The 14,394-nt window shown below is 37.4% G+C and overlaps 1 protein-coding gene across 1 annotated transcript in view; it reads right to left on the bottom strand.

The window, feature by feature from the left end:
- Positions 1-583: 583 nt before the first annotated feature.
- Positions 584-14,394, bottom strand: part of LOC118856468 (synuclein alpha interacting protein) — a 90,819-nt gene continuing 77,008 nt past the window's right edge. The window contains exons 7-9 of the mRNA XM_036766771.1: positions 13,194-13,286; positions 10,856-11,918; positions 584-1,199 (exon numbers count right to left, since the gene is read on the bottom strand). Coding sequence (XP_036622666.1) covers positions 1,194-1,199; positions 10,856-11,918; positions 13,194-13,286 — 1,162 coding nt within the window. The 3' untranslated portion in view covers positions 584-1,193. The remainder of the gene's footprint in view (positions 1,200-10,855; positions 11,919-13,193; positions 13,287-14,394) is intronic.

Here is a 14,394-nt window from a genome sequence, read left to right as displayed (position 1 = left end):
TAACTGTATTTATTGAAGTCGGGAACATATGAATGTTTGTATTTGACTCCATATAGAGAAATGTTTGAATTGGGCAGTTTGTACTTGGGAGCTCTTATCTCTTCTGTCTCTTATCACATCATATGTTCCCGGTAGAACGTATTCTCCTTGAGGGCAAGGACTTTTTTTGTCTTTGTTTCCCCAGTGCCTAGTGCAGTGTGTGTCATATAGCGGGTGCTTAATAAATGTAAATGGAGACAACAAAAACACCCAGTGGAATGCTATGCAATTATAAAGACCAAGCTTGGACCTGGAGAAGAGATGAGAAAATGTATCTCCTGCTCTTGGTAAAAGTCAAGTATTATGATATGGAACATAGGAAATACTGTCAGATTTGGTTGATATGTAGATTAGTTTGGCCAAACTCCTTGTTTTTTTATTATTCATTAAATGGGACTGGTCATTGAGTTGGGAAGTGGCAGGGACATATTTAGCAATGAAGGGAATGTAAATAAAAGAGATCAATGAAAATTAACAACTAAAAAGTATTGTTGGATTGAATTGATATGTAATGTCAAAAACTGAAATAATCTAAAAGTTCCTTAGAAATCAAAATATTACAAGTTTATTGGAAAGGGAGGCACTCAGAGATTAGAGATGGCTGTTAACATTGTTTTATTTCCTTTTACAAAAAAATAGAAATGACAGACAAATTATACTTGACAAAAAATAAAATAAAACCACTGGTCTTGAAGGACCTGAGCCCAAACAATTTATGTCACTGGGAAAGGGAAGACCAATTAACATACTTATATACCCATGCACCTGATGAAAACAAAATGGGATCAATGGTCAGATGAACACTCTAGAGTTTTGTCGTATCCTTTACATGGTTTTAAAAAAATTGCTTGTTCAGTCATGCCTTTAAACCGTACATCTTTAAAAACAAGTTGTATATACACATAGTGTAAAAAAAAGATTTCTTATATAGTCTAACTGCTACAAATTTAAGGCATCCTAATAATCCATTCTTTTGCTGGTGAGGATTATTTCTTATGGTCCTGTTTCCACAAAGGATATTTAAGGGATTTCCAACTGTGTCCAAAGGTCAGCAGTAAGACATGATGAGGTGTGATTACAAGAAGAGTTCCTGTAGCTCTGGCTCATCAACACTCTCTTTGCTTTGAGATTTCTCAATTTTCCGATTTATGTCACTATGCCTGTGGAGAGAAAAATGCACATTCTCAACATTAGGGAACACTGTGGTTATGTTACCAAAAAATGCTGAGCCCAAACCAGTCTGCCCCAGATGTAAATTAATCATCTTCATATAACCACATAGTTAATATTCCAGTAACCAAATTACTTTTTCATATAAACTCCTTTTTGAACAATAAAAGCAAGAATCATGCAACAATACATATTTCCCTAAGAGTCCTAGAAGCACTTTCCCATCTTTATAGACAGCAATTCCAGCTCCCAACATTCAGAAGAACAAGATGGGATGTGAGTAACAATGCAGTCTGCTATGTCCAGTCGAAACCAGAAGTACTCAGACAGTGTCTACATGGCATAGATTTGCCTTATATTCTCAAGGAAACCTGGCTCCCATTATGGGAGAATTGGAAGTCAATTAGTCCACAAGCATTTACTAAGCCAGGCACTGTGCTAAATTCATGGATACAAAGAAAGGCTTTTGCTCTCAGAGATTATATTTTGGTGTGTGAGACAACATGCAAACAATTAAGTACATATAACATGCAGAGTAGAGAGAAGAGAACCTCAGAGATTCTCTAGCATCTGGGAGTGGGGGTAATGTTTTGGGCTGGACCTGTTTCAGGTCTTGGGAGTCTGATAATTGGAACAAAATGAGCACTTAATTAGGTCATCCCTATCCAAGAGTCAATAAAAGATATTTACTTAGCCATAGCACAAGAAGGATATTAAACAAGGATAGGTTCTGAGGACAGCCTGAGTTAATTCAGTTGAATGGAACTCCTTTGCCTGAGTTACTTGTTGTGATCCACCAGCCTCTAGTGTGCCTCTAGCTGCTTTGTGCTCATGTGATGAGGGAGTGATGCCAGCAGTCTGAATCTTTAATCCCGAGTCAATCAAGTCTTAAAGAATGTATCAATATTTTTAGGCAAAAATTAGCCTAACTTGTATGGGAGGTAGGAGTTAGGATATTGCTTCTATCACAGAGGACCATCTGTGGGGACTAAGAAAGGTATCCTGTAGAAGGTGGCATTTGTGACTAAATCTTGAAGGAAGCCAGGAATGTGATGAGGTAGAACATTCTAGGCATGCAAAATAGGATATGTGAGGATTAGCAAATAACACAGCATGGCTGGATTATAGAGAAAGTGGAAGGAACAAAATTGTAAGAAGGATGGAAAGGCAGAAAGGGACCAGGTTGAGAAGAATTTGAAATGACACTTTGCAAACTTTAAAATGTTATGTAAATGTGAACCATTAAGCAGAAAATCTCATACAGTACATTGACTGGTGCTGAAGGCAGAAGATCTGGATTCAAGTGTGATCTCTACAATTTATTAATGGAACAATCTTAGGCAAGTCATTTAGCCCCTCTGAGCCTCATTGATAGAATGGCAAGAAGAATATTTTTCCTGCTTCCCTCAGAGGGATGTTGTAATGATCAGAGAACCAATGTCTGCAACTTTTCAAGGTGTATCATGTAGAACATTCTCACTATAAATAAATCCAGAAAACAGAAGGAAATTGAAGTGAAATCAAAGGATGACTCATAGGTTCTCCTCAAAGAAGCAAATAAAGAAGTCAGTGAAATTGGCATTACTCTATTTTATCCTGAAATCCAAAAGCAATAAGAAATCTTTCATGGGACACTTGAAACTCTGTATGGCATGAGAACAGTGACTTGTTAGAGTAACAATGGAAAAAAATGCCTAATTAGAAGAACAAAAGTGAGAAGATGAGACATGCAATTAACAAAGCTCCAACATTTCTATTTAACAAGCTGTTGGCATCAAAAATGAGTAATGGATAAAATAAAGACATGGAGATGAAATATTGTTATTTCTTAAGGATGTTTAACTAAATAAATCAATCACCTAGAGAGCCAAGAGAACTAAGAAATTGCCTAGAAATGCTGGCTCTCTTTGCTAAGCAGAGAGCTACAGCAGCCAAGAGAACAGGATTTTAGAATATAAACTCTTTTATAAAATCTTATGGTGGAGTATGGCAGTAGATGATGAGTAATATTGCTTGGAGGAAAAGCAAGCTTATCGTAAGTTCAATGAGAGGTCTAGTTAAGTCAAACAGCTTGGGAGCATTTAAGAGTGAACCTGCAAGGACAATGGATTGAACAAAAAAGGGGGAAAGAACTGTCAGTTCCATAACAAACCTGTTTCTACATCTGACAGAGGAACAACCACGTTTGAACTCTACAACTGTAGCCCTCATTATATTTCATGAGGAAGTAGAAATAGCAAGAAAACGAAGATATTCTGTCTTTGAGCAGCTGTGCTAGACCAAGTGTATACAGAAGATTTATGTGCTGAAGGCAACACAATTTTGAGGATGGTGAGGGATTGCCTAAATATACCTGAAAGAGGAGTAGGCATGCTTTGGAAAATCATGGGTTTTGTTGTTTCTGGGGAAAAAGGAAATAATCAATAATTTTCTTATGTCTAAAAAAACTTTTAATAATTACATATATATGTATATATGTAATTATTAAAAGTATATATATACATATACATATATATATATATATATAGAGAGAGAGAGAGAGAGAGAGAGAGTATTCTTGATGAGAATGGAGGTTTTCATAAGGAATATTATAGAGCAGACCACACATTTATAATAACACAAATGACTGAAAGGTCAAGATCCCTTTGCTTGCTATTAATCAAAAGCAAACAAACAAACAGCATTTGACAGAGGAATTGTGGAAAGATGGAAGTGTTTTAGGACCTAGAGGAGACTGATGCCCCAGAAATACCCTGCAAAAGCTCTTATAATGCACCAGAAGGAACAGTGATTAAGAAAACCAAAAAGAAAAAGATATAAGCTGCTTCATCTGATCTAGGACTGCACAAAAGACTGCCAGAATCCTGTAGAAGCTCAGAACAGAGACACAAAGAAACAAACAGTGAAGGAGCCAAAACCAAAACCTAAGTGGGATGACAGGAGACTGTGCCAGGTGGCTTTACAACTGAATTTACATATAAATTAGAAAGGAAGGAATTTTTCCAAATTCTTTCCATGACACAAATATGGTCTTGATACTTAAACCTGAGAGATAAAACAGAGAAAGAAAATATAGAATAATATCCTTGATGAACATTAATACAAAAATGTTAAATAAAATATTACCAAAGAGTCTACAACAATATATTTAAAAAATTATACACCATGGCCTGGTTTGATTTATTATTTAGGAACGTAGGTTTGTTTCAATAAAAGGAAAATTATAAGCGTAACAGACCACATTGATGGCAAAAATAATACAACATGATTTTGACAAAATAACACCCATTTCTGTTAAAAATACTAGAAAGCATTGGGATAAATGGACCTTCTTTAACATGGTAAGTGGTATCTTTCTAAAACCAAAAGACAAAATTACACATAATGGAGAAAGGTAAAAATCCTTTCCAAAAAGATCAAGGATAAAGCAATGATGTTCATTCTCACAAGTACTATTTAACATAACACTAGAAATGCCAGCAATAGCAATAAGATGAGGAAAAGAAATTGAGGAAGCAAACAGAAGTGAAGAGACAATAAAATTATAACTTTTTGCAAATGATACAATGTTCTATATAGAGAATCCAAAAGTCAATGGAAAATTAATCTGGCTTCATGAATGGAGTCTGCCTCTTTGTATTTGGTTCAAATCAATTCCAAAAGCATTGTTAAGCACCTACTATGTGCCAGGCATTGTTCTCAGTACCATGTGGCTTACAATTGAGTCACTTATCTTTTCTAAAATTCTAGTTCATAAGAATGAGTTTAGTGAGACTGTGTTCACCTACATCCTCAATGAAGCGATCTGTTGTTGATCACAGTCACTTCACTGGATTTCGTTGAAGGACAGCTGTCTGCTGGAGCCAAGTGTATACATTATAGTACTTTAGTACCTAAATGGAGTGGTATTCTCTCCCTCCACTTGTGCAGATGGCAATACTTCTCATCCTGTGTGATTATTGTCCATGTCTATAAATAAATTCTCCATTGTGTGTGTTTGTGAGGGGTGTCCTGGGGTCTTCTTGTATTTCTCTTGCAAATATATAAGGACCACAGCAGCATATGGGTCTCTCAAAAGAGGCATAACAAGTACATGAATGTTTTTTTTCTGATCATATATCTCTCTCTGATATCTTTTAATTAGTAATACAATATCTTTTAATTAGTAAAGAGAATTTATTGTGCCTAGTAAAGGCCCAGTATTAAAAAAAAATGAGGATCACTAATCACCAAATACAACTGGGTACCAGACAATTTGAGGCTATTGGCAAAGCAAAGAAAGACAGGCTTGTTCAATGGGGTCAGAGGCACCTTTTGAGGATGACACTTTTCCTAAAATATGCAGGGGAAGCATATTTCAGCCATGCCCTCATTCCAGTCCTTTCCCTGAAGTCTTCTCAAAACCACCACACCTTTATCTATTATAATTGAATTTTTCTGACACTACTTCTCAGAGTATGAAACACACACACGTACATACATATGTATATCTATCTATCTATCTATCTATCTATCTATCTATATATCTATCTATCTATCTATCTATATCTGTAAAACTCTGACTCCCATGTGTATCAGTAGAGGATTTTCTGATATCCTCAAATCATCACCCCTTTCTAGAAATTTTTGTTGATCAGACTTTGAAATCTATAAATAATACTGGATAGTCTAAGTCTTGGCTCTGAATACATAATTCCCAGTGTGGTTAATTTCTTGGCAGGAAAACCTACTGCACTGATGCCCACTGCTTAATGAAAATGCCTTTTAAAATACTGCACAATTAATTGTTTGGTGCTAGGATGAGGGATTTCTCTGAATGCTAAATCCCTGGGTATGGTACTGAAGCTGTGCCTTCAAAAGAGAAAGAAACCTAGTGGCCAAGGTTTAATGCTAAACTCCTTATCAGTAATGGGAATTGGCACTGTTATAGGTCACAGACTGACTTAAACTGTATTAAATCAATGTTTCACTGGCATTTGAAGAAAAAGGTAATTGCCAGCATTCCTTTCAAATTGTAATAATACAAAGCCAACTTGCTCTTTTAGAAAACAAAACAAAAAAAAGATTTATCTGCTCAGTGTAAAAGTCATCCTCTGCAATTGAAACATACTGTAGTTATTCAGTTGTAAAGCTGATTTCTAAAGGGTAAAGAGAATTTTTTTCCCCCTCTGTTCTCAAGCTGTGAGCAATTTAGAAAAGATAAATAGCAAACAAAAACCTCCTCATGGAGTTGACATTTGTTTTAATTGTATATTCATTGTCCTTTTAACAGTCAGATACAGGGTATCTGTTTCTTCTTTTGACAGAGATGTTCTTTGGAACATCAAGTCCAATTCAAGTGTACTCCTGGCAGAGGGTTCCCCACTGATAATTCTTTCTCATGGTCACAGTAAAGATTTTCACTAGAGTGACCACAGATTGGGCTTAATTCAATTTCCAAGTTTTAAGAGAATCCAAGTTTGAAAGCTGCTTTCCTCTAGCCTCCCTTCCTCCTCTTACAGACCACACTAATCACCAAATTCTTTTGTCTTTTGTTATTTTATACAGTATTTTTCTCCATCACCAAGTCATGAGAAAATAGTCACAGTTCTTAGCTCTGGCTTTCTAAGTACAGAAGAATTATTTTTAACTCAGAAAAATTTACCATGGAAATCCAGAAGGCCTTCATTAATTGCAGCCATTTTAGCCATCATCTGAGGCCCTTAGGCCTGAGGCACATCACTAGGTGGAGAGAAATAGATATTTCTTCCTGCTGCCTTGGACAGGTGTTCAACAGGCAAAATGAAGCTGAGAAGTGAATTAATCATTTGATTTATTCTTTGTCAATTGCTCACTTTGGCTTGAACTCTAAAAAATCTCCTGTTCATCTTGGAACACAAAGCTTCCTCTACTCTGTATCTAACTAAGGCAATGTTCCCTTTCCTTAGCGGGATTCTAAGAACAAGCCTGGGAAATTCTTTCTTTTGGTCAGGATTCAGTCATAAGACTCTAGCTTATCCTTCTCTAGCAGTTCCAACTATGGAGATGAGAAAACCATTCCTCCAACTTTCTAAGTAAAAGTTTTAGGAAGCTTAAAGGCTGAAATGAATCCCTTAAGAATCAAGAGTCCAGATGGGAAATGAGGAATAATTTAACATGGAGAATGATGTATAATGTCTGGGAAATGCTTTATCTCCCTTCCCTTGCTCTTCATATCTCTCCTCATTTCTGTTCATGTAGAGAAACTGGGCCTTTTTCCAAGGAGTTGGAACCACAGTGAGTATTTTTTGGCTTCCCAGCCACCAGGAGGTGACAGAGTCACAATGGATAGAACTGTAAACATTTTCCTTTGCTCCAAACATTTTTCTGGAAGAGTGAATCTCAATTTTTATGAGAACACATGTATTTTCATTACAAATATTTCTTATGGAACAATTCTCTCCTTTATTATAAACAAGTGCCTGGCACATAGCACATGATTAATAAATATTTCTTGGATGAATGCTTAGCTTTGGCTTCAATCAATAAACATTTATTAATCACCTGGTACAATGTGCCAGGAACTGTGCTAAACACCAGGGATACAAGAATAGGCAAAAGATAGCCCCTGGCCCCAAGGAGCTTACAATCTAACAGCATGCAAACAAATATATAACTAACTATGTATAGGATAAATAGGAAATAATTAACAGAAGGAAAGTACTAGAATTAAGAAAGGTCAGGCGAAGTCTTCCAGTAAAAGATAAGATTTTAGTTGGGATTTAAAGGAAGTCAGAGAAGTCAGCAGTTGGAGCAGAGGAGGAAATGTTCTAGGCAGTGAGGATGACCAGAAAGTATGCCCGGAGCCGAGAGATGAAGTTTCTTTCCTGTGGAACAGCGAGGAGGCCAATGTCACTGGATCAAAGAATACAATGAGTAAGACAAGGTTTCTAGTCTAGAAAATGAGAGAATCGAACTAGAGGACCTCTGAGGTCCCCTTCCAATGCTAAAGCTTTATGGTTTACTTGCTAATCTTAATGCATATAGCAAAAGAAGTTAGGCACTATGGTGTGGATCCCTAGGGAGCTGGCCTTAGAGTCAGAAACTCAGTGTTTAAAGTCCTACCTCTGACACACACTGGCTGTTTGACCTTGAACAAGTTAGTCAGTTACCACCCCAAGTAACTTCAAGACTAAACTGAAGAAATATTGATGATCTACATTGGTAGAGGGAGTTTCCTTCTGGAAGCTCTCTATAACTTTGAAATCAATGATCTGGAAAAAAAAACTTCAAAAAAAACCCTTTTAACATAACAAAAGCTTTTTTACTCCTTAAGATAGCATCGTGGTGAGAAAGAACACTTCCAATCTTTAACTGGCAATCAAATAAACACTGCCTTTTTTTTTTTGAAAGTTCTGGTTCTGACTGGAGGCTGGCTCACTTCATGCATGACAGGAAATTTAATTTCCATACTCTTCTGGCCCTTGACTCTCTTTCATCAGAGACTGAAAGTTATGCCAAAAGCAACTAAGCAACAGAGGCAATTTAAGAATTGGGCTGCTTTTTGTGCAGCCTGTGTCCGTCGACAGCCTCAACTAAGCCTCTTTGCTCCATCATTTGCAACCTTGATCAAAGCTTGATTGGCAGTTATACATTCGTTTGGAGGGACTGATGCAATGGTCATTGATCTTTCTCTGGCATCAGCTACTGAATAAATGAGGTCCAGGATGGTTTGTGAAGAGCTCATGCAATTCAAAATTAAGGCAAGAGAAAAATGGGTTATTTCATTTCATAATGCACATACCATGCATAGTTACGCAGGTGTTCTTCAAGCAGCAAGTTAGAGGAAAGACTGGTACAGCTGCTGCTGTAAGTCCCCTAGAGAAGTATAATGTCAAAGTCAGTGAAAACATGCAATGATCTGAGCACATGCACAAAACTCAGGGAGCTTTGAATGTGATGCACAAAGTTGAAAGGTCAGGAGGTACATGCTTAATACTGGAAATATTGGGCTGTTTTGGAGATGTCATAAGGGACACAATAAGGGGCACAAATTGATAAGTTACTAAGATAAATACCACTTGGAAGTGTCTTAAGTTTTGATGCAACATTTAAGCAAAGGCAAAAGTCTATTTGGGGCCATTTCAAGGACTATGTTATTCCACATAGATTAAAATTCAAGAAAAATTCCATTACCACGACAGTACCACATGATGTACAAATCCACACCCTAAGAGACAATCCAGGCTCCAGACAATGGTTATTTAGAATAATGGTTAATGCAACTCAATTCATTACTAACAGATTTAGTAATCTTTCGGCTTAAACAATAATTTGGAAAGCCAACATCCAGTTATTCAGGATGTGACTATTCACTTAGTGGCTGATTTAGATCCTTTGATTTCCTACTTTTTCCTTGTCTGACCTCCCCTTCAGGGGCCCTGATACTTTCGGACTTCTCCACTGGGGACATTTCATTCCTAATTAGCATTTCCACCAAATTTGGGCAAGGACAAGAAAAGAAGGTGAAACATTAACTAGTTTAACTTTTTACCACTTGAAGTGCAACTCTGGATGAGCATGGGCAGCAGAACTGTCTGTACCAGAATCTCAAATGATGTCTGGGTGATTTCAGTTATATGTGCTATCTAGACTTTCTGTTACTACAAACTGATTTTATTGCTTGAATTTCATTTCTAGCCTTTTGTCCCTTCTCAGTGGTATACACAGATGTTTTGGAGAAAGTTTCCTTACACAATGTTCAAGATCTCAAACTTTCATTTCTCCATAGCCTCCTCTGCAACACAACATATGTAAGAATCTATTCTAACACATTAATGTGTCCCAAAAGCCTTAGTACAATTTTAAGCCTTAACCTATTAAGCTTAAATAGCTTAAAAGTGAACTGAGACTTTTAACATGGTCTCTTTAAAATGCAGGTTGGAGACCACTGCTGCAATTCCATTTTAATGCAGACACTTTAGCAATATATATTTTTATAACAATAAATATCATATAAAATAAATAATAAAAATAAATATGATAGATAGTATTCCTTTATATATTAGATTATAATTACTACATATTAGATATATAAATATATTTATAGGAATAATATTTATATATTTATTCCCTCAAAAGTCAGAGCCACATTTAATAGACAATTCTTTAGAAACTAGATTTCTATTTGTGTTCTCATCTGTTGGACTTGAGTCAGTTGGTCATGTAAGGGAAGAATCATTGTCAAGAAGACAGCTTTCATGGGTAGGCAGTTTAGACTATAAGTTCCCTGAAGTCAAGGAAGGTGTCTTATCTAAATTTTGTATCTTTTCCAGCAGCTATCACACTACTCTGCACCCAGCAGGCTTTTAATAAAGGTTTGTAGATATGAATTGAATGTGTGTCATTCTTGGGGGAAAAGCTCATAAATTCCCTGGATTTAAGCCATTTTGGTAGACTAGAGAATCTGAATCTGATTTCTGATGAATTTACTTGTTCTCTCAGAACATTTGCCAAAGAGGAATAAAAAGCCCCCATGAATTCTAAACATTATCTGTTATCTATTCATCTTGGTATCAAACACTTTAAGGACTCCCTTAATGTGACACAGGACAAAACTCTGCTCCATGCTGAATAAGAAACAAAACATTAATGAGAGAGTGAAAGAGATTTTGCACATAGCACTCACTGCCTTATTCTTTCCTTTGCTAGCAGAGCTCACTGAGTTTCCCTTGGCGTCTGCAGTTTTCCTTCCTAGTGAGGTAAAGGGCAGTGTCGATGAGGTCTTGGTCTGGTTGACAGTCTGACAACTATTATTATTGTTCTGGTTGCCACTTAGTGTCTCCATTATGGACCTGAAAGTTCCAAAAGGCCTTTTCAGTTGATCACTTGTCTCATTATTTGGAGGAAGTCGCTGAAGGACCTTACCCCGATCTTTGTCCTTTTCCCCAATAGGTTCAAGGTCAGTTTGCTCCACCTGCACCACTGGCTCCTCAAAGGTGACTCGAAGTTTCAAATTTTGGGAAGTTCGGCGCTTGGAAGATGGAGACTTGAGGGCACTTTTGGGGCTAGTAGCAACCTTTTGAGCAGTAGTACTGTCAGGGGTAGACTGTGTGATATCCCCAGCTGACTGGCCCTGAGGTGTACTCCCAGATGTTGTATACGGGGTTTCTAAGTCCAGATCACTACTTTCTGAAGTAGGGGATGGGCTATGGCCATCCACAGACTTGGAGGCCCTGATGCTAAAAGGAAACCTTCGCCCTGTGGCCAAAGTATGTTTTTTAATCATCAGGTGTAGGCTTTCGGCACTTTCCACACTTTCCACAATGGGCTGAGGCCTTGGTTTTTCAGTCCTTCGCACAGGAGTGTTCTTGAGGTCCTCAGAATTGTTCGAGTCTGTATCAGACTCGCTCAGTGACCTCTGCATCAGCTGCCTTAGCCGGGCAAGTTTCAGTTCTCTCTTCTCTGGTGGAATCTTCTTCATATTCCTTGAGGAAGCCTGAGCATCCTGGAATTCCAAGGACAGCTTTTCCTGGGTACAGACATTCTCTGAAATTTCTTTCCCCAGTAACTGGCGAAGGATTTTATCTGAGTCTTCATCTTTTGCCCTGAATTTGGTACGGCTGGAGGCTGATATGCTTCCAAGAACCTGAATCCCATCTTGGGTGTTTGATTTATTTTTTGTTATACACAATTCATCTGCATCATTTGACTTCCACTGGGATTTTCCAGAAGCTGGTGAAGATGGTGAACTAAAATGAAAGGCAAAAGAAAAAGAGAGGTATGATATCTTGTTTATAAATTATAATGACTCATGTTAAGGACACTGAGTGGCTCTTTTCTGTATAACAAGAAAAACCAATGAAAATTACTTTAAGGCATGTTGCCAATATATCATAATACCAGTTATTCATTTGACCCTTCACTATGAAAAATAAAGCAAAATATCAAATATTGTTTTCTACAATCTGAGAGAAATGACTATTTCTCTCTTGTATTTAATAATCAGTTATTGAATAAGGACCAAGATTTTTCCCCTTTTCTACTTCCTCATTCAGTGATCAACCAGTGTGGGAAATCGGGCAAAATTTACCCAGCCAGGAAGGCTAAGATCTAATCAAAGACAGTAAAGAAATTCTAAGTTTAGGGAACTCTATTAGGACTCCATCAATGGGAGGATTCCTGCTCATCGTGTTTACTCAGGTCTCCCTTTTGTCAGACTGGTGATATGGATATTGATAAATCTCTTTGAGAAAGACTTGAGTGCTCAGTGTTCTGTACCACAAAACCTTCATTGGAATAAGCCCACCTCTCATTATAATATTCATTCACTCATTATCTGTTAAGCAATCAGAATTGATTTCCACCCTCAGGTGCACCCCTTTTCAAAAGACTTTATAAATACAGAAGGTTCAATAGACTCAGTCTCTTTGGCTACTGATGGGAATAATCAGTAATCAATAAAATTGATTACAATTTGTCCAAAAACTCTGTCTCTTGGAAATTTTGAATCATCACAAACCCAAGACTGAAATAATATTGTATAAGCTTTGGGGTTTTTGTTGACTTTGAAAATGGTTAACTATAGAGATTGACAGCTTCAAATGCTATTTCCTTTCTTCCTTAAAAGAAGAAAATTATCTACCCTTGTAATTTTTAAAGAAGTGAAGGACAAAAGGGAGAGTAGGGATTTAAAAAAAATGTCTGTAAGAATTTGGGGCAGCTAGCTGGTACACTGAATAGAGTGCTGGGTCTGAAGTCAGGAAGAGTCATCTTCCTGAGATCAAATCTGGCCCCATACATTTACTGGCTATGTGACCCCGGGCAAGTCACTTAACCTGGTTTGCCTTAGTTCCCTATGTGTCAGTTCCTCATTTGTAAAATGAGCTAGAGAAAAAAAATGACAAACTACTCTAGTATCTTTGCCAAGAAAATCCCAACTAGGGTCACAAAGAGTCGGACAGAACTTTTTGTTGGGAACCACATACAACAAAAGAATTCCAAATATCAACATTTTTTGCTATTACCTGGGGGAAGAAAGGAGGGACTTGCCCTCTGATCTCTGTGCTTCTAAGAGCTGTTGGAGTTGGTTCTGCAGTGTCACACGCTCCATTGTCTGCCTGAAATTTTTTAAAAAAGTACTGTTTAAAACTTTTCCTCTATGGTACTTGATATTCTCTCACTTAGAGGAAAACTGGGTGCTGAACTCTATTATGTCCTGCCTTGTCAAAAATGACGTCAAAAACTCCCTTCAAGTTAAGAGATGCAGGGAAGCCACTGGCTATAAGAAGTCAAATCAATCTGTGAATCATTTTTTCATATCATATTAATTACCGTAAAATATGGTACTTGAACTGAATGAACCAGACTGATTGTGGCCAGGCAAGAGTAGTCAATGTCTACTGATATGGCTCATCAACTGAAAGCATGAAGTCAGGCGGACCTGAGTTCAACTCTGGCCTCAGATACTTACTAGCTGTGTTACCCTGGGCAAGCCACCCAGCCTCAATTGCCTCAAAAAAAGGGAAGTGAAAGCAGTCCAAATAGTGCAAAGTAAGTGGCAAATTATACCAAGGAATTCTATGGGCATCTCCAGCCCAAAATATCTCCACTTGAATGCTTGTTGGGACCTCAAACTCAACATGCCCAAATACAACTACGTATCATCTTTATTCCTAAACATGCTTCTCCTCTTCTTCCTCTTTATTTTTATTATGCTATTTTGGCAAACGGTGTCACCTTACATTCTGGAATCAACATGTGAAAACTTAGCATTATCTCTTTCTTTACCCTCACTTCTAATAACTAATCAGCTACCAAGTCACCTTCATTACGCATCTGCAATGTCTCTTGCAGCTCCTCTTCTCTATTCCTACTGTGTGCCCCCTAAGAGAGACCCTCATAACCCCTCTCTTTAGCTATTATAACAGCCACATAAAAGATACTCAGTATGCGCATTCTTCATCCTAATCTTTCATGTCGTGGCCAAACTAACCTTCCCTAGGCACAGGTTTCTGCATGAAATATGACAATGACAACAACCCTTCAAAAGCTCCTTATCAACTACCCAATATAGTCCAAACCTCTTAGTCTTGTGTTCAAGACCCTTCACAATCTGCACCAACCTACTTTTCTTGTCTGATCTCATACTATTTTCCTACCACATATTTGATGGCTCAGCCAAACTGGACTATTGGTCACATATATCCTACCTTGCCACTGGGCCTT

This window comes from Trichosurus vulpecula, chromosome 1 (assembly GCF_011100635.1).
Source record: "Trichosurus vulpecula isolate mTriVul1 chromosome 1, mTriVul1.pri, whole genome shotgun sequence".
Lineage (NCBI taxonomy): Eukaryota > Metazoa > Chordata > Mammalia > Diprotodontia > Phalangeridae > Trichosurus > Trichosurus vulpecula.
Note: the sequence above shows the minus strand (reverse complement) of the source record. Positions and strands in the feature narration are given on the sequence as shown.